Source organism: Aythya marila (assembly GCF_965140915.1).
Source record: "Aythya marila genome assembly, chromosome: 8".
Lineage (NCBI taxonomy): Eukaryota > Metazoa > Chordata > Aves > Anseriformes > Anatidae > Aythya > Aythya marila.
Window position 1 is genome coordinate 30,683,234 of NC_139049.1, and position 19,734 is coordinate 30,702,967.

Consider the following 19,734-nt stretch of genomic DNA (forward strand, 5'->3'; position numbering starts at 1 on the left):
CTGTTTCTTTAGGTCTGGATCCCCAGCTGGTCTTTCCTGGTAGAAGTTCTTATAAAATCAAAAATTCCTTTTGGAAGTTATTGTTCCTTTGTGGGGCTGTTCTTGTTTTTAGTTCTCGGCTATTTTCACTTGTAAACATCTTCATGGAAATGATGACTCACGGCAGTGGTTTGCGTTCCGTTCTCCTGCAGGCCCGTCTACGTTTCTACTGTCCGACCTCAGTCCAAGCATATCGTCGTCATCGTGGACCACGGGGCTTCGGTCACTGAGACACAGCTTCAGATCGCCAAAGATGCTGCTCAGGTTATTCTGAGCTCTATAGATGAACACGATAAGGTGAGCTTTCTGCCAGCGATGAGCATGGTTCTGTTGGTTTCAACTCTGCTTGATGTTTTCAGCCAAAGCGGTGTTTTTAACTTGTGGTCCATGGATTCATGGGGATCTGTGGTCTGCTTCTCATGGGTGATGAGGAATCAAACTCACTTTTGGAAGCCTGTGTTGCTGTGGGGGAAGCATTTGGTGATCCAGAGGCTGAAAAAATTGAAATCCACTGATTTAAGGCAAAATCTTGTTTCTGAGTAATCCTTAAAGGCTCTCAGTCTTGGCAGAGACTTCAGGTGATGGTCAGCAGTGAGATACAGCAGGCGACTGGAACCATGCTCTGAACTTGATGACTGATTTCTGAAGTGTTGCTTTGAGTGACTCATTTTGCCTCTGAGGCTGTCCTCTTGCCTGGGAAAATGGAAATGATTTATTCTGCTGTTATTTTGGAGTGATCTGAAATGTAATGAGTGTTTGGAAGATTCCCAGACGGCCGTGATACCAGCAAGGAAAGGATAAAGCAAAGGGCCAAGAAATCTGTATTGTATTTCTTGTTCTGCCATATACATTCAACTTGACATTGAGGAAGTCACTTAACCCATCTTTTTGTTTGAAGTAGGGATTACAACGTGGGCACAAAGGGTGCTTTTACAAGTCCATAAGCAGTCCCCAGTTTTGTCTGTACTTCCAGTAATTCTCTGTTAGTGGGACCTTGCTTGTTCTTGCTGCTTGTTTTCCTAGTTGGAAGGGAGTTTCAGTCAAATTACATTGAAGAATTACTGGTTACAATCTTTGCCTTAAGATAATAGTATGGAAAAAACACCTCTAACTGCTTTGCTTTTAGAGAGTTTTCATGCAGTATAATAATGCTTACAGTTAACCAGAATTAATAGGACTTACATTTAAGTGCCAAACGTATTTGTCTGAATACAGACCTATAATGAAGAAAATACATTTGAGAGCGAGATTACTTGGTCAGTAGCTCAGTGGTTACGAAACCTGTTAAACAAGTAAATAATTACTGCTTTATTCTGCGACTTTCTTGCATCAGTCATAATTTAGAATAAAGTATGCCACTCGTTTAATTAGATTGGTATGTTATATGTATATTAACACAAGTGTTACCACTGCGTGCCTTAACTCATTTACAGGGTAAAAATTGATGGTAGATTTGGTCACCTTGATTAAAACATTTTTTTAAAAAAAATCATAACAATTCTCTTGTGAAAACCCTGTAGAGGGTTTTCTTGTTTCCATTTTCTGTGCAGCCTCCACTTTTCTACAGACACTCAAGGATTTCCTGGAAATGCTCTCTGCTGATTTTGTTTTCAGATATCTCCAGTCTGCTTAGGTTTCTGCCCTGAACAGTGCAGTAACTATTATGTATGAGCAGAGCTGACTTCATCTGAGAAACAAAGACCGAAGTCTCTTTTTCTTGAAATCACCATAAGTCTAATCCTTTTCAAATTTGATGGATTTATGCCTCAAGCATTTATTTCTTAACAATTGAATTTAAATCCACCAAATCTCCTCAGTTGGCTTATCATTGTGTTTTCTATATTGGTATGTAAGGAATTATAAATGGTAAGGTAATCCAATATAGTTTCTTCTCTTTTAAGATCTCTGTGTTAACCGTGGCAGACACAGTAAGAACCTGCTCGCTGGATCAGTGCTATAAGACGTTTCTGTCTCCTGCCACTAGCGAGACAAAAAGGAAGATGTCCACCTTCGTTAGCAGTATAAAGTCATCTGACAGCCCTACACAGCATGCAGTAGGATTTCAAAAGGCTTTCCAGTTGATACGAAATACAAACAATGGCACGAAACTCCAAGGAAGTAAGTCTCTTGTTGTGTAATCCTGATTATTTCTGAGGCTTGCAATTATATTTTTTTGAGATTCTCGCTTTTACAGAGGCCAAAGAAATGTAGTGTCTGGAATATCCAAAAAAAAAAAAAAAAAAAAGCTTATGTTTTTTATTAAATAGCATTTACTTGATCTGAAATCTTCACGAATGGCTGTTGAATGTCGCCATTCCTTTTAAATTTATTCTACTTGCTGACTTTCTTTTAAACTATAAGATGAAATTGCAGGAGTGCAAGGCTGATAACAGAATTATGTCCTAGAGGTGTGCAGGGGTCCTTTCAATGGAAACTGCTGTTGCAGCAGGTTCATTGGCATATTGCTAAAATGAATGGATGTGGGTAATTCCCTTACTGGAATCCTAGGATGTGGTCCTTACTTCTCAGGGAAAAGGGTGTTTTGAGAATACCAGTTATGGGTGATATTTTATGGAACCTGAGGCTGACCTCGATAAATTTTCCTTCATCTAATATCCTCCTGGTTTGGTGTATGCGTAATGGGGTTTCTCCTTCCCATTCCCAAAGCTCTTTTATTTTGTCTGTGTTTTTTGTAATGGGGACGTGGTGCAAGATGTGGAAAAGATGGATGTGAAATCAAGCGGCACATTCGCTTACCAGGAAGCTGAGGAAAGGCAGCTCTTAAGGCTCTGAGTGCTTGTGGCAGTCAAGTAGCACTGCCAGGGCCGTGGCAGGGTGGAGGGAGCAGCCTGATCTCCGTCATTTCAGCCAATTCGTTTATGTAACACAGATCCCACAGCCTGGTCCCGGGCCCCCTCAGATGACTGCAAATTTTTCATTGTCCTGGAGGGCAGCAGCTCAGCTTGCTGTGCAGAACGGAAGAAGGTTGAAAAGAAAAGCCCAGGGATGAAAGTGCTTTTGAAAGACTAAGGAAATGTGCTCCTATTTCAGGTCACTTTCCCTCAGTTTATAAAATGGTGCTTTTGCTATTAAAGGTTCGTTCAACTTCTGAGCTTTAGGCCATAGATAAAGTGAAGCATTTATCTGTCTGTACATTGCTTAGCTGAAAGACAGGGTTGTCAAGGGCAGGTTTTTACCATCCTCTGGCAAAATGATGAAAGGGGTGCAACTTTCTAGAGAGAAAGAAAAAAAAATCTGTGGCTGCTGAAGCTGGCTGGGATAAGACATATTAGTCATGGGTAGTTATTCCAAGAACATTGTCTGTGAATCTTACAACATCCTCCTACGTACCTTTTCTGTTTGGCATTGTTTGTGGGTTAGGATGAGAAGGTTTTGGCGTCCTCTTCACTAATGTGGAAGAACACGTTTTTACTAGGTTTCATTTGGAACAGTTATTGGGAGCAGAAGTACGTAAAATTAAAATAAAAGGTAAATACTGTGGATTTAGGTTTTCTCTAAGAGTAAAAGATTTTTGAAGATGTAATATGAATATAGCAAGCTTCAGAATTCGCAGGGTGAGACACAACAGATACGAGAAGAGGATGTTTATAAACCATGATTCGTTTTCTTATAAATAATCTTTTTATCTTTAAAAAAGAAAAAAAGAAAGAGTATTATTAATTTTAACGTTAATTTTCTGACATCCTGTTCCTGGAGAACAATGTGTGGGTGTGTCAGGGAAGCTATTGAGATACAACCTCGCTCCTGAATTCACGTTGGAAAAGTTAGAAGGGAACCCCTGGTATGTGATGGAGGAATTGTGCTGCTGAACACGTCAGGATTTCCTGCCTCGTGCCAGATCCTATCGCTGTCCTGCTCAGCAGACCCTCATCCCAAAGTGTAAGAGAAGGCTGTCCCTGAGAGCCAACACCCCTTGAAAACCCGAGGCAAATAGGTAGCCTGTCTATACGTGTGTGTCTATACACACAGATAAGTTAAATCACACATATATATTAAAAAAATGTTAAAAGCACCATGCCCTGGCTGCGATATAAAATATCTGTGCTGTAGCCTGGGAAACAGATGAATGGCTTTCCTTAAATACAGCTAAAGCTGTATTCACACCTGGCTTTGCTTTTATTTCTATCTTTAGCTTCTTAAAAAAAAAATACAGCAGAAATTCCCTGCGAAAAAACAGCTTGTCATGCTCGTTTGTGTCAAAACCCACTTCTGGCTGAAGGGCTTTTCAAGTCAGGAGGACAAAATATCCAAGTCAATATTCATAACTATTTAAAAAATAAAAGATAACAGATGGGACAACAAAGTTGGCATACAACCAGCAGACCTCATGTGCTTCAGATTATGTGGTGTTGCATGATCACTACAAGTGTCTTAATTATATGCATAAAACACTTCTAACACTGAGATGATGAAATCAGATTGCGTGTAAGCAAAGATTGGGATTTGCATGTTCAAAGGCTTCGAGGCAGGCCGTTCGCACAGAACATACTCGGCTTGAAAAACGTGTTCAGCTTCATGCAAAGGGAGCCGGAGATGAAGGGCTGCGCGTTGCGTTGCGTTTCTCAGGCATTATGCTCAGACCTACGCCGCAGGAAAGGTAAGGTGCCCTTCATCCCATGGCATCCCGAGCTCCCGTGCTGCCTGTCAGAAGCACCGTGCACTTCTCCTGTAGGAAATGCAGGCAGGTGCTGCCCCGTGAGGCACACAGCTCCGCTCTGCAGGGGAGAAAAAGGCTCAGCAGGTGAAACTTGCAGGCTTATTGCTCTTGTTAAGTCTTGTTAAGAGGCCTCTGCAGCACGCTGCATGCTCATCTCGAGCGTACTCCTGCCCAGTTGCAGCCAGGCCAGGCTGTGTTGGTGGGGTCTGCTCCACAAACGCCATCAGTGTGCCTTCTGGGAAGCTGGTAGGCACCAAGCCAACCAGGGGGTTGCTAAATAGTGTGAATGGATGTTTAATAACAAAAGATGTAATTCATAAGGCTTCAGCGTGCTTATCCACTGTAGATTCCTCTGAATCTTACAAATGAAGCTGTTGGCAATATACATTTGCAAGCAGACATAAGGACTCTTACCGCAATGCTTTCCTGAGTTAAAACTCTAATGCACTGTCTGCAATATTCGTTTTAGATACTGATATGGTCATAATTTATCTCTCGGCTGGGATCACATCGAAAGATTCCTCAGAAGATGATAAAAAGGCGACTCTACGCGTCATCAACGAAGAAAATAGTTTTCTCAACAACTCCGTAATGATTCTCACGTACGCGCTTATGAATGGTGAGAGATGTTCTCCTTCCAGTGGATGGAAATTCCCTTTCATAGCACAGCCAGTTTATTAAGCTCATCCAAGTGTAATTCCACGCCCTGTTGGGAGCAGTTCGTTAATGGATTTTGGTCCATGTAATCCCCAGGCCATATCCAGATGTTGCCTCTTTAATGTACGAAACCCTGTGCCACAATATGCTTATTTATCAAAGTGCAGCTGCTCAGGATGTAAAAGATTTTTGCCTAGAAAGTCTAGTGGTAATCAGACTGAATTAAATTTGATAACTGTTGCAACTGTAAACCTTCCTGGCATTGCCAGTGTTCCTTGCTCCCACAAAATGAGCATCCATGTGACTTAGGTTGGAGTTGTTAGCCAGTAAGCATGAATATAACATCAAACAACCTGAGTGCTTTGATAACTGAGGACCTAACTTGGGGGTGAAGTTAAATATGAAGATCACCCGCTCAGTTTGGCTTCCTCTTGTTTTCTAGCAAAGCTCTTCACTAAGAGGGCTGTACGTTGCATTAATGAAAATTGCACACAGGCTCTAGCCAAGGAAACTAATGCTTAAGCTAATATATCATTTTACTGTACGTTTAAATACTCATTTGAGTCCTAATATGTACAAAAGTCTTTGATTTGCCTGCAGGAATTGAGCCTGGGACTTATGTAAAACGTGAGGCTTTAATGTTTAAGCTAAAGAACAAAGCCTGTTATCTCCAAGGGTGTATAATATGTGCCGGGTTCTTTACGTGGACTAGCCACCAGTGGAGAACAAAGAGCTGTCCTGTGGATTTATAGGTCACATAAGTCTTTGTTAAAAGAAATCTTTGTTTAAAGTGGTGGTATGAACAGCGTGTTGAATTTTTGTGTGCTGTATCTCAGAGTATGTGAAGAGGTAACCTTATTACGTTTCGTACTAGCTAATTACTTGTATTTATGGCACTTGGGAGTAAGATACAGATGTCTTGATGGACCGTAAGCTTCTTTTATCTCCTTCCTTATATTTCTTGGTTTCAGAGGGAGTGACAGGTTTGAAAGAACTGGCCTTCCTGCGAGACTTGGCAGAGCAGAACTCGGTGAAGTACGGGGTGCCGGATCGAACAGCCCTGCCAGTGATCAAGGGCAGCATGATGGTCCTAAACCAGCTGAGTAACCTGGAAACTACGGTTGGCCGATTCTATACCAACCTCCCCAACCGAATGATTGATGAGGCAGTCTTCAGCCTGCCTTTCTCGGATGAAATGGGAGATGGTAAGTGCTTACATTCAAATTGGGTATAAAAATCTATGCAATTAGGTTCCCTTTTGCTTACGTATTCCCAAATATGCTGTAGTCTTGCAAGGTGATTCTTCTGGGCATGTTTCCAAAGCAGATGTAAAATTTGCCTTTCATGCCCATGGGCTTTTTATCTGCAGAAAGTCTAGTTATGAAAAGAGGGGTAATAGGATGTGGAGGTAGGTACATTTAGGTTGGATTCTCAGGGATGAATTTGTTCTCATGTATGTGAATATATATATATAGCATCCCAGAATTTAATCTGTGGAGAGAAATTCTTTCTACTTGAGCAAAGCAGTGTTGTCACATTGAAGTGACACCCACGACCATGCTGCACCGTTGCAGGGTTCATTCTTTCAGTACTTGCATATGGCTTGAGGTCTTAAAGCAGACTGAGAGGATTGCATAGTTTCCCACACTGGAAGACAGAAAACTTATCATCACCCGAGCCTCCCTTTCCTCCTCTGCTCTGGAGCCATGCACATGACTTTTGAGTCATCATTGCTGCTGCAATTTCCTTTTTTTCTGGCCTGTCTGTGAAGATGGGGATGCCAGGCACTGGCAGTCAGACCCCTGTAAGAGAGGGAAGGCAACCAGCTTAATGGTGGCATAAAGAGATTATTAATTGCTGTCCAAAATGTGCTGTCCTTAGCTCTTCCTCTAGCTTCAGCAGAGCTGGGCTGCCCGAGCAGTCTGGCAGCAAGGCATACATCGAATTTAGTGGAAGCCTGCTGTCAGTTTTTCCCTGGACTGTGATTGCATCCTGAAGAATACCTTAATGCAGCGGATGTCTGCAGCCTGGCTCTCCCATCAGGGGCTAATTTGTGTTGACATGGTGGAAGGTGCATGGATCTGCCCTTTTACCTTAAAACTCAATGCCACAGTAACAAGCACTGTGTGTTCAGCTTCATCTGATTTCGCTCCTACAGCCAGATAACAGAGAGAATCAAGGCGTAGCACTGATGGATGTCAGTGATGGCTATCAGTGTGTGCACCTGAAAGGTCAGAGCTGGAGGGTTTGGAGGGTTTACCCCTGCTTGGTCGTGGGTAGCTCACCAGACACATCTGTAGGACTTGCTGTAAAGAGAGGTGAAAAACGTGACGATGATGTTAGGAAATCACACTGGTGATTTCATATTGCTAGGACAATGTACAAATTCTGTATTTGTTCATTCAAGACTTTGCATATTCTTAGTGTTGGCTACGACCTAGGAGTAGTTAGGGGTTATGCTGAATGGTTTTCAAAGGTGCCTGAGTTTAGGTTGTGTTTTGAGTCCCAAAACAAATTTAAGACCATTCCCGAGTAAATCTGCTGTGAGTCAGAGTGCTTGTTTCTTGCTGTGTTTCTTAACCTCTGTAATTAAGGTTCATTATTATTCTCTCACAAAGCCATATCCAAGTATAATGGAAAATGTGAGCATCAGAAGGATTAGAAATGGTGCAACAGAGAAAGCTTTGCTTACATAAGCTTTTAAGTACACTGCAGTATTTATGCATGCAAATAAATTGTAGATTGGTTTGAAGGAAGAGTTTCTAAATAGCAGTGGCATAGAAAGTAGGAGAAGTAAGGCATTACCTAAAGTTCCTACCTCAGGCACAAGAGATGCTTCTCAAACGATCGTGTAATTACAGGTATAATTCCCAGTACAGTGTCTATATTGGGATTTAGTTAAGCAGTGGAGGTTTAATATTCTGAATATGCAATTAGATGAGCAATAATTCATCCCTGATGTCGCTTTACAGGTATGAATTCTCTCCGTCTCCCTTCCCCCTCTCTCCTTTTTTGCAGTTGCCTTAAATGACAGCATTGAAGGAACAAAATAATATCTTGGCTTTTCATGTGAATGATTCTTATTTATAAGGCATTCACTTGTAGGCTGACAAAAAAAAACAACAACAAACCCAAAACATTACGTGTCCTGTGTATTTTAATAAATTGATTAAATGTACCTTAGGTCATTATCAGAAGCAAAAAATAACTGGTGAGAGTAGCTAAAAACAGCTGGACACAGCAGATGACCTGCTCAGCTCCCCATAGGCACACAATTTTTTCCCCATATTTCAGCACGTAATACTGTGTGAAATTTGACTGCATAACATTTTGAAATGATAAAGCACAAGCTGTTACCTCTGCCAGAAATTACCTGGAGATTGCTGATGTTTTCCTGTTATTTCTCTCATTCTAAGGCCTGATAATGACTGTAAGTAAACCATGTTACTTTGGAAACCTGCTGCTGGGGATTGTTGGAGTAGATGTTAATCTTGCATATATCTTGGAAGATGTCACCTATTACCAGGACTCATTGGGTTCCTACACGTTTCTCATCGATAACAAAGGTAACTTCTAGGTTAAAGTATTCTTACACCCACTGAGGTCATTAGCTATCACAAGTAAATGCTTAATTCTCATGTATCTAAATTGTCTATAAATAATGAATGGTAATGTTTATTAGAGGATTAATTGTGTGGTGTTCGGTTAGTTTTGCTTGAGAGTTGCCAGCCAGCTAGAGACTGTAGGTGGATTCATGACACGAAATTTCAGTATTGGAGTTTTGATGTGGAAATGTTTACTGCTGCTGAAATTGTTGTTACGTGTTTCTGTGTATAGGGCAAAAGGCAAAACTGGTGCATGCCTGTGTCAGCTGTTTTCTTCTGATCCCAAGTTGTTTTTATTGCTTGGTTCTTTGAGCTATACTTTGCAACTGCAGTAGTTTTTACTTTGCAACTTCTTTGATGATAATATTGCTTGTTCACTTTTATTAATGTGTACGATTTGAGCAGCACCTGTATGTAGTTACTGTATTGTTTTTCTTTTTTTCCCTATAAACATTCACTCTGGGCTCAGTTATCTTAATGCATTTAGCACATGTCTTTGTCTTTATTTTTCAGGATACACCCTTATGCACCCATCCCTCACCAGGCCCTACCTGCTGTCTGAGCCACCGCTCCACACAGATATTATACACTATGAGAACATTCCTAAATTTGAGCTGGTGCGGCAGAACATCCTGAGGTAAGCAATCCAGGATGCAAGTCCAATTGAGTAAATGAATTCTCATTAACGTGATTGATTGTTAATACAGGACTTTCATTGTGTCCGTTACCTTGCATTACTGTGCTTACAGCTGTAATTGGGTATCTCCTAGTCTTAATCATGGAAGAATTTATTTTTTTTTTTGAGGGGGTGAACTTCCTTCACCTTCTTTCCCTCTATGTCTGATAGACTTTGGAGAAACTACACTTTTGTGACCAACATTGCAAATCTTATACTTGACTTCCTTCTTAAGAACTGGCACGTTGCTATAGTAGACTAGTTCTTGTCTTCAAGCATGAATTTCAACATTTCTGGCCAGGAAGCAACAGTAGAGTAGACACAGATACAAGGTGATATATGTAAATGTAAACCTTGCTGACTCTGTAAATTACATCTAATTTCAAGTCTGCCTTGCCTTTCAAAGTTTAAATTTAAGGTGGTAGTAAGTGAGGACCATTCCAGTATTAATAGTGTGCCAGGAAAAGATGAGTTGTGGTCATGTGCTGAATGAATGTACAGAACAGAAATTGAAAGGCTTCTTTTTTATTTTGTTGCAAAAGACAGAACAGACTCAAAATGTGGTGGTACACAAATACATTTTCAGCAGACAACAATCTTTCTGTTCATTGAAGACAGATAACAGTTGACGTCTTCATATCTTGTGATATGTTTTATAAGCGTACTGCTTAGGAGCTTTCTCTGTGTTTAATAAAACGTTGGATGTTGTTTTTGCCAATGTAGCATTCCCCTGGGCAGTCAGATCATTACGGTTCCTGTGAACTCCTCACTGTCTTGGCATGTAAACAAACTGAGAGAAATTGGGAAAGAAGCCTACAATGTCAGCTATGCCTGGAAAATGGTAAGTGCTTAAAGTGGCACTGTTGCACGTTGGCATCAAGTAAGTTAAAGTATTGAAGAGTATATCAACATATTGAATATAGTGAAGCACAAAATGTTGCTATTGAGGCAGGAAAGGTTTGAATTACTCAAGCTGCATGAATCTGTGGTGTTTTTCTTTTTAGTAAAGAATGAGTGAAATTAGTTTCATGTAAGTTACCATTTAAACTTTGGACACATGTCTGTATGGACACGTGTGCGCTCTCTTCATGACAGCACCTGTTTCATGAGACAGGGGTGATGTACAGTTACATGGTGACTGTACCCTGCTTTCCTAATGGAAGTAAACCTGTGCTGGGCTGAAGAGCGTGCTGAGTGATGTGTAAGGAGGCCAAGTACAAACACGGGGCTGAGGCATCTTACGGCATTAAGTCATTCCTTTGTTTATTACTGTTGTTATGTTTGGGGCAGAGTAGTGTGATTCATTAATTAACTTAATAGGGAAAATGTCAGCTTCTCATTCTGATCCTATCTCATTTCACAATTATATCAGAAGCCGTTAATGATGTTTGCTGTAATTTAACACTTTTCTTATTAACATTAGTTATATAACAGCTTTCCTTGAAGCTGAGTACAATGCATATGCAACAGGCTATGTTACCAGTTGCAAGAGAGCTTCTAACAGCCGTCTTCAGTTCTTCAGTTTAATTTTTGAACATATCTGAACACTAATCTTGACCTTGGGGTTAAAATGGAACCTAAAATTAAACACAATCCAGGTGAATTTTACTGATGCTAGAAATAATTGGCTACCTCTGTGTGCCAACAGGCTTAGGAGGGTGCTTGTGGATCATTTCACAGTATTAAATTAAATACAAGCTTAAAGATTAAGCTGAGCAACTTTAAGAGATTAAACCAGTCATTGGGTAACAGAAATTCACAGAAGAGGTTGTCTAATGTTGTAATGCCACATTAAATATCAAACCCCCTTACAGGGCAGCTGGGCAGCTCCAAGTTTTGCTAGTCTGAAGTACTAGAGGGTGCTTAAAAATATAGATATATTTTCCAATGAAAGCATGTGGCACATGCAGCACACAAGTTAGTGTAGTAACGATAAAATGTTACTCTCTGGAGTTAATTTCTAGTACTCTTCCTAATAGGAACACCAATGTGTTTTTATCAACCATGAGCTTGGAGCCTCTCTGTTAATGACCCTTCAATAAGTATCCGTGACCCAGTGTTAGAAATCACTGCTGTCTGAGCAAAGGATGGAAGGTATTAACAACTTGTCTGTGTTTTGTAGGTCCAGGACACCTCCTTTATTCTGTGTGTCGTGGTGATACAACCAGAAATACCCGTAAAGCAGCTTAAGAATCTCAACACTGTCCCCAGCAGCAAGCTCCTGTATCATCGACTGGATCTGCTGGGCCAGCCCAACGCCTGTCTGCACTTCAAGCAGCTGGCAACCTTAGGTAAAGCTCTCAGAGTCTTTCTTGATGTCGTGATGCAGTTGAAGTGGGGCAGCAGAAAGTAAAACTCTTCTCACAAAATGCTGGAAGTGCTGTCCTCTGGAGAGGGTTTTTTTCCTCCAAGGCTGATTAGAAATTCAGCCTTACTCGGCTTTTTTGCTCTTCAGTGATCAGAGCTAACTTGCTTATTGGAGAGCACGTGTGTGGGTGAATGCAGAGAGACTGCTCATCCAAGCAGGAGAAATCTACACTGTCAGTCCTGCTTGATCAAGTTCCCAGAAAGTGTAGTGGGGAGAGTAAAAGATGTCTCACCAAGCTTAAAACTAAGTTTTGTTCACTTGGCTGTAAAGCAGTTTATTGGCACATAGCACATCCTAAGAACATACAATTTCTATACATATACATAAGTTACTAACATTTACATTTAAATTTTAATCTTCTTGGTTTTGCTAAAATCTGTGCCATTTTATAAGAAGTTCTGTATTAACTGCTTTTGTTTGTAGCAAGGTTTTAAGGTCTTATGACGGATTAGAGAGACAGTTGTGATGTTTTCTTAGCAATAATGCAGCGCCACAAATAGTGAAGTGAGATTAGACTGGAGGAGTAATGGAGGCATTTGACAAACCTATAGAAATCGCTGTCAATTGTTTAAGATAGTTTTGTTTTCTTTCTTTCTTTCTTTAATGTGGTGCCTAGTCTTGATTGTTTTCTATCCAGAAAGACAAGATATAAACGGAAAATACCCCAAAACCACAGTACTAAGCTGACAAGTAGAAAAACCTCATGCAAAGCAAAATGTAGCCATATCAGAATATTTGGTCTGGGAAGCAGATGAAGGACTATAATAGAAGTTCATAAGTTATGACTGCACTACATATGGTTGCTGGATGTACCGTGATGTGTTTTAGAGGAATGTGAATAAAAGCAGATCGCTTCACTTACTCCAGTTAATTTTTTCTTCTGGAGACCGTTGCACACTGAGAATTGGGTTACATGGGTCAAATATTCAGAAAAGATGTTGTTCTCAACCTTCAGCCCTGCACCAGCATTATGATTTTTCTTTTAAAAAGAAAAAGCTGTCTGGTCAATTGCAGTTATGCACAATGAAAAATTACTTGCTGCTCTGTTCTGACAATCAACCCTGCCAGCTCTACATTGATTAGTTAGCTCCCTCCTCTGTATTTGTAATTCTCTGATTGTTCATTGTCTTGAACTGAAGGCTTCTCTTGTGTCTTCCTCTGCCATAGCCAACCTTAACGTGGAGAAATAATTTCTTCTTCATCACAAAATCGTTTTATTCTTAAGGGAAACCAACTTCTGTAGATTTTTTCAAAAACCAGCAATTCAGAAATTGTTTAGATTTTGACAACAAGGGCACTAAAGTTGACCAAATAACACCCAGAGTAAATGGATTAACTTTGTCGTTTCTGTGTTTGAACCAAGAAAGGTAGTTCGTGAGCGTTTACTGTGGTCTGTTGGGTCGAGAGCCGGCTTCAGAACTGGGAGCTTGTGTTGTGATTTATGTTCTCCACTGCTTTGTGTGAGAGTTGAAGTCCCTTAGCGTTTTATAAGCCTTGCCATATGACGCTGCATCATTCTCTCCATTCTTCGCCTGTTTTATGTGGCATTTTCGGTTTACAAATGCAGATAGTTGACATTGGGCCATGCTTTCGTAGCGCTGAGTGGATGCAGGACAACTGTTGGGTTCTTCCAGCTCTTGCACTACCTCCTCTGTTTCCTTTTGAGCATTTCCATCTCTGACTCTTCAGTGACTTCCCTTTTTTCAATATCTGCTTTTTTTTAACCTCACAACTTTATTCATGGTACATTAAGACATTAAATTACTCCACTGCTGCCAGCCTGTTTTCCCAGTGTTGGCTTCCCTTGCTGTACACCTTTACACTGTCCTGAATGGCAAAAATCCCATTTAGCCATTTCTTTGCTTTCATTAAGATCTCCTTTCAGGTGTATGGGTAGCAGCATAGCAGATCTGAAGCAGTGAGCTGCTCTTTGTTTTTTTTCCTCTTCAATTAAGACTATTGCCAGAAGCAAAGAATATGTTGTCTACCTACTGGAAGCAGCAGAGCCAGAGCTATGCCTAGATGTCTGTGAGATCGGTGTTTTAACAAAAACTGTATCCAGCACTGTAGAAATGTTTGCGCAAAGTGAGTTTTGACAGGGCCTCAGGAGACAAGCTGTGCTCGTAAGCATCCCGGTTTGGGTGGAAAGCTTCACATTTCCTCACCTCACTCACAGTCTATTCACGACCCCAAAAAGCTGTGCACTTTTCCTACCGATATGTGGGAGAGTGGAGGAGCAAGCAGAGGAGTAGAGAGCACAGCAGCGTAATTCCTTCCACATATCCTCGGATAGGACACCAACGTCAAAAACCCGTTCGTGATATGAATGTATTTACAATGCAATATGTCCAATTCACTGTCCTTAGCTTCTTTACTATTTTCCTTTTTTTTAGAAAGCCCTACAGTAATGCTCTCTGCAGGCAGCTTCTCTTCTCCTTATGAACATCTCAGCCAGCCCGAGACAAAGCGGATGGTGGAACATTACACGGCGTACCTCAGCGACAACACACGCCTGATCGCTAACCCTGGCCTTAAGGTATGTCCTTGGTGTTGGCCACTCTTCTGTCCCTGCTTTCCTCCCATCCACGGCTTTTTGCTCGACCTCCTGGACTGTACAACATTCATCCTGGAGGGCACTACCTGAAACATTTATTTCCTGGTGCTCAGAGGGCTGTGAAGCAGTAGGGGGGTGATTTGGAGTGGTATCTCCGTGCCTGGAGAGATGGCCGTGAGCCTCAAGGCCCACAGGAGCAAAGAGAGGAAGGGGAGGGCATCTTGCCCCAAGAGGTGGAAAAAAAGGTTGATAAGCAGCTATTGAAATGAATGTGAGGAAAAATAAAGCTGCAGAAAATTGTTAGTGGAAACTACTTTTGTGATTCTAGTCGTATCAATGAGAAAACTATTTCTTTCTGTGAGCAAAGCAGCGTTTTTATTTACCTGAATTAAAAAAGCAAGTGCTAAAAGCCACAGAGATAACGACAACAATATTTCATTATAATAAGCTTTTCCTTTGCTTGGAATGTGCCAGATCAGTCTGGTGTGAGAAGACTTTAAACAAGTAATTGAGTTTAGATGATCTCTGATCGCGCTTTAGGAAACCCCGCGAGCAGCTTATTATCTTTTCATGCAAGTCTTAGAGGAACCCTGCTAGGTCTGCCTTTGTTTTGCAGTTCTCTGTCAGAAATGAAGTAATGGCTACCAGTCACGTCACAGATGAATGGATGACACAAATGGAAATGAGTAGCCTGAACAGTTATATTGTGCGCCGTTACATAGCAACCCCCAATGGGGTGCTCCGAATTTACCCTGGTTCCCTCATGGACAAAGCATTTGATCCCACCAGGAGACAATGGTGAGTTTTAGGGTCCTGTTATCAAAGCTTTGGATAATCTGGGAGGGCAATAAAGGAAAATATTTGGTATCGATTTCATAGCCTGGGTTTGTTACGGTCAGCTGTAAACTATTTAACTAGAAATGTTTTCATCGTGGGTAAAAGGTGCTTAAATGCAGCTAGTTAAAACCTTTATTGGTTCTAATTTCAAACCATTTTGTTTTAAAGGATCGCTTGTTTCATATCCCTGCTATAGCAGATGGGAATATAAATATTCAGAAAATGAGCATCCCCTTTAGGGATTAGCTAATTCAGCCCTCAGAAGCCTTTTCAGCTCCTTGTGCCGTTTTTGGTTGTGAATATTTGAGTCATCTTGTTTGTTTGTTTACAGTGGGTTCTTCACTGCTTTAAAAGAGGAATTTGCTGGCTTGGCTGCCAGCTATTAATTATGCACTAGCATTTGATTTGGGAAAATATTTGTATACATTGCAAATGAGAGCCTGAGACATGAGAGCCGTCTGGAGTGTGTTTTGACGTGCGCTTTGTTGAAAGCAGCCAGCCAGGTGCTGCCGCACTGTGACTCGGAGCAAGCCCATGAAAGGCTGCGAGGCGCGAGCTGAGCCTGGCTCCCAGCCCTCCAGCTGTACGGGGAGGTCTCTGAATGCTCCTGGCATCGCCCCTGCTGCAGCTCTCCTGACCCACATTTCCCCTGAAAGATCATTACCGTAGTTCTTGATTACCTTTTCTTTCGGTTTTCTTCCCCTTTGTTGTTGCTTATGGTTTTACTGACAAATAAGATGATGGAATATTGCTCTTCTTTTGTAGGGAGGTAAATGGGGTGCATTCATGCTGTAAATGAGCCGACTGTACCTTTACAATCCCTCGTTTCCATTTTAAAGGCCTTTCTTACTGTTTTTATTATTGGTTGGGATTTTTTGTTTTTGTGTTTTTGCTTTCATACTTCACTGATTTCCTCAAACCATGTTTTTAAGTCTCCACATGCAGCATCAGATAGTGTCTTGTTTTTAAATAAGGCCGAATGTTAGTGTTTTGGGAAGAAGATGCAAGCACAACAGTAATAAAGTACAAGTCGGTTAAGCTGCTTCAACAGAGCAGCAGAAACTTGCAAGTTAGTATAGTGGGGCAGAAAAAAGCCTAGTGATAGCTTCTCCATGCATAAAAGCATTTCCAATAGTGAGAAGGGTTTATAAATTTTCTTACGGCAGTAGGAAGATATTTGACAAGATTTTGGATTATTTTACATTGACAGTAAGTTTTAAAAGTTTGTAATTTGTTACTGCTTTCTGAAACCTCCCAGATTTCCATGTGTGAATTCTGCCGGTGGGAGGTACTTCCTCCTGTGTTTGCAGTGTCATGATTGTGATTGTATTTCCTTTGAGAGTCTGAGACTCCGCTGACACCGCATCGTGCGTTATTGTGGGACAAAAATGTCTAGAATGACATTACACATATTCTGTGCACAAGTAAATTGATTTTTTTTTTTTTAATGCAGTTGTGTCTACTGAGGAACCATTTATTCAGTCTCCTTTACATCTGGGTCCTCGTCATGCCTAGGTGCTTGGTTAACATTAAGCAGCATTAATTTGGTAGCACATTATTCACAGCGTGCAGAATTCAATGCTTGTCTGTGTTTCTGCAAAATCAAGGATACTGTTTTAAATTCAAAGTAACTGTTTCTTACTAATTACAAATGTTTCTCTTGGCTCCCCTTAGGTACTTGCATGCAGTGGCTAATCCAGGACTAATTACCTTTACTGGTCCCTACTTGGATGTTGGAGGGGCAGGCTATGTCGTTACCATCAGTCACACTGTCCATTCTTCCAGGTAAATTGTGTTTGTAGGTTTGTGTCAAGTGAGAATACTCTAAAATCTTCTGAAAATATTTGTTTTAGGTAGGACTGAAACAGGCTGGATGACTCCTCTGTGTTCAAGAACTGAAAAAAAAATACATATTTTTAAAGTGCATTTGACAAAATTTAATATAACCTTGGGTAGATTCACTAGAAATAGGATATTGAAACTGTGAAGAATCCCTGGGATATGAATAGGTTTATATTCTGGTTTATTTATTTAATATGTAAATAATAACAGCATAAATAAGATGGATTGGGTGGGTAAGAATGTGCTTCCTCATGACCATGAGGAGAAATTTCATGTGTACAAGATGAAGATCAAGGAGAGGGAGAAAGGACCACTGCCTTGGGCAGTTTGGGATCTGTTCCCTCTCTGTCACTAATCGAGTAGTATGATCTACTTTCTCGTCAAGACAGCTAATCTCTAAATTTCTGGAAGTTTTCTGAAATTACACATACAAAAGTCATCTGTACCAGGGTGATGTTCAGACAGAGACAGGTGAAAGCAGATCTGCTGAGCTGCCAGTGGAGGTGAGTCTACAAGGCTGCTACTTAAAGAGCTGTCTGTGCTCCAGAAATTCAGAGAGCTCCTTGCCTGGGCTGTTTAAATTTAGCACTTCTGTGGCGAGTTGTTCAGGAGTAAGAACAACTTGTGGAGGAGCCCGTAAACCTTGAGCTGCACTTACAGGACTGCAGAAAGCAAATTAGAATGAAAGCAGCAGCCTGTGCCTTTGGGGTTAAAGCACTACATATAGCTGAAGGAACATCACAGCCAGATGGGAAGGAGCATTTTCATAATTAACATCTTCTGTGATTGAAAAAGGAAGCATTCTAATGTCTCTTTGTTCAAAGTTGATCAAGAGAATCTCCGTGTTTCTGTTAAGTCTCAGTGCAGTTAGTAGTGCTGCCATGAAGTGGAGTCTGTCTGTCTGGGCAGACCTTCTCAGTGCTGAGCTGACCCATTCCTCAAGGACCAGACCTTCAGTGTTTCACCTCTCTCGGGGCCAGGCCCCCAGCCTAAGGCTGCGGTTCATTTTGAGGTGTAGGATGCTTACAGGAGATCAGTTGGTGGACTAGGTACTGAAGCTTTTTTGTTGTAAGCACTCACAGGATTCAGAAATATTGGTAGTCGGGTTGGTTTGTATGTGGAGGCTCTCCCAAGGTTTTCTCTGAGCACATGGCTTACTTGCACGCTCTATCTAACAGATACAGATCACAAAGCCAGCAAAGCTCAGTTTTTTAGTTCTTGGACACATCTTGGCTTTGTTTGGGGCTTCCCACCACACAACATCTGCCTCTTTTTTTGTCAGGAGCGGTATCTAGCCAGATGCCTGCGTGGTGCCTCTTGCAGAGATTTATTCAAGGGAAATAAGCACTTTTGTAAGAAGAGAAGTGCTCTTAATCAAAGTTCTGATTTTTATCTAGTAGGAGATGTTTCAGTTGGCATTAAAAACTTGAAGGTTGCGTGGGTTATTAGAATGTGATTAAGGAAGAGTTAAATGAAGTTTGGCAGATGTGAGTGTGATTCCTGGGTAAATATGACCTCTAAAGCTTAGAGTCACATGCAGTTATAATCTCCCCCAAAAAAGGGGGCTTGGAAGGGGATCAGCGGAGTTCATACACGTACTTGTCAGAAACAGCTGTGTAACAACATCAGTTTGCCTGGAACTGCAGTTTATCTCTCATTGCCATCTTCTGTATATCTTCCTTATATTTTAGAGTCTGGGGATAGAAGATTCATGGAAGAAGTTGCTTAATGCAGCTTGCATCAATAAACCAGAAGGAACTAATAGTTAATAATGAAGCTACAATATTTGCAGCATTCCTTGTGGCTTTTTGTCTCTTAGGACAGAGGACTAACTTCGTGGCTTGATGCCTTGTCACAGACAGTTAAATGTGTCTGTGCTGCTTCACTGTCGTTCTTTTTCCCATTCCTTCTTCCTGAGATGGATAATACTACAAATAAATTCAATGCCATTTTTTTAAAAGCTACATCTATAAATCTACAAATCAGAGTTGACTGCATTAAATTTCACTACATCTTCCCTGTGCCTCTTTAAAAGCAAACAAACTTCAGCCCAGTAAATGGAGTTGGTTTTATGTGCAGAGGGGGTTGCCAGCAGCCTCCACTTCATCCAGTCCAGCTGTGCTGCTCACTTCTCTTCTAAACATTTTTATTCCTATCTTCAGAGATAAAACTGTTTTAAAGAGTAGATGAAGTAGCAAGTCAAATGCATCTCCTTTGTCATCAGTGTAAGGCCTACATATGTGCAAAAAATCATCCCCCTACCCTTTGAGGGTGACCTGATGGTTTATGTCCTTCAGGGAGGAGAGGTAACTTACTCTCATCATGCCATTCCAATGAGAATGTGGCTGGTAGAAATGTGACAGGATTGCCTGGTCATTCAGTCCAGCCTCAGGCTACTACAGGCCACTGCATAATAGGCAGTTTACAAAAATTATTATAATTCATATTAGTTTTTTCCCTTCTGTTATTGTATTACAA

The 19,734-nt window shown here is 41.0% G+C and overlaps 1 protein-coding gene across 2 annotated transcripts in view; it reads left to right on the forward strand.

Moving 5' to 3' along the window:
* Positions 1–19,734, forward strand: part of CACHD1 (cache domain containing 1) — a 96,527-nt gene that overhangs the window by 61,201 nt on the left and 15,592 nt on the right. For both annotated transcript variants that reach the window (XM_082765905.1, XM_082765906.1), the window contains exons 6-16: positions 192–336; positions 1,941–2,157; positions 5,187–5,336; positions 6,346–6,579; positions 8,791–8,940; positions 9,493–9,616; positions 10,379–10,496; positions 11,778–11,946; positions 14,417–14,559; positions 15,194–15,375; positions 17,089–17,199. In XM_082765905.1, the coding sequence (XP_082622031.1) occupies positions 192–336; positions 1,941–2,157; positions 5,187–5,336; positions 6,346–6,579; positions 8,791–8,940; positions 9,493–9,616; positions 10,379–10,496; positions 11,778–11,946; positions 14,417–14,559; positions 15,194–15,375; positions 17,089–17,199 (1,743 nt within the window). The remainder of the gene's footprint in view (positions 1–191; positions 337–1,940; positions 2,158–5,186; positions 5,337–6,345; positions 6,580–8,790; positions 8,941–9,492; positions 9,617–10,378; positions 10,497–11,777; positions 11,947–14,416; positions 14,560–15,193; positions 15,376–17,088; positions 17,200–19,734) is intronic.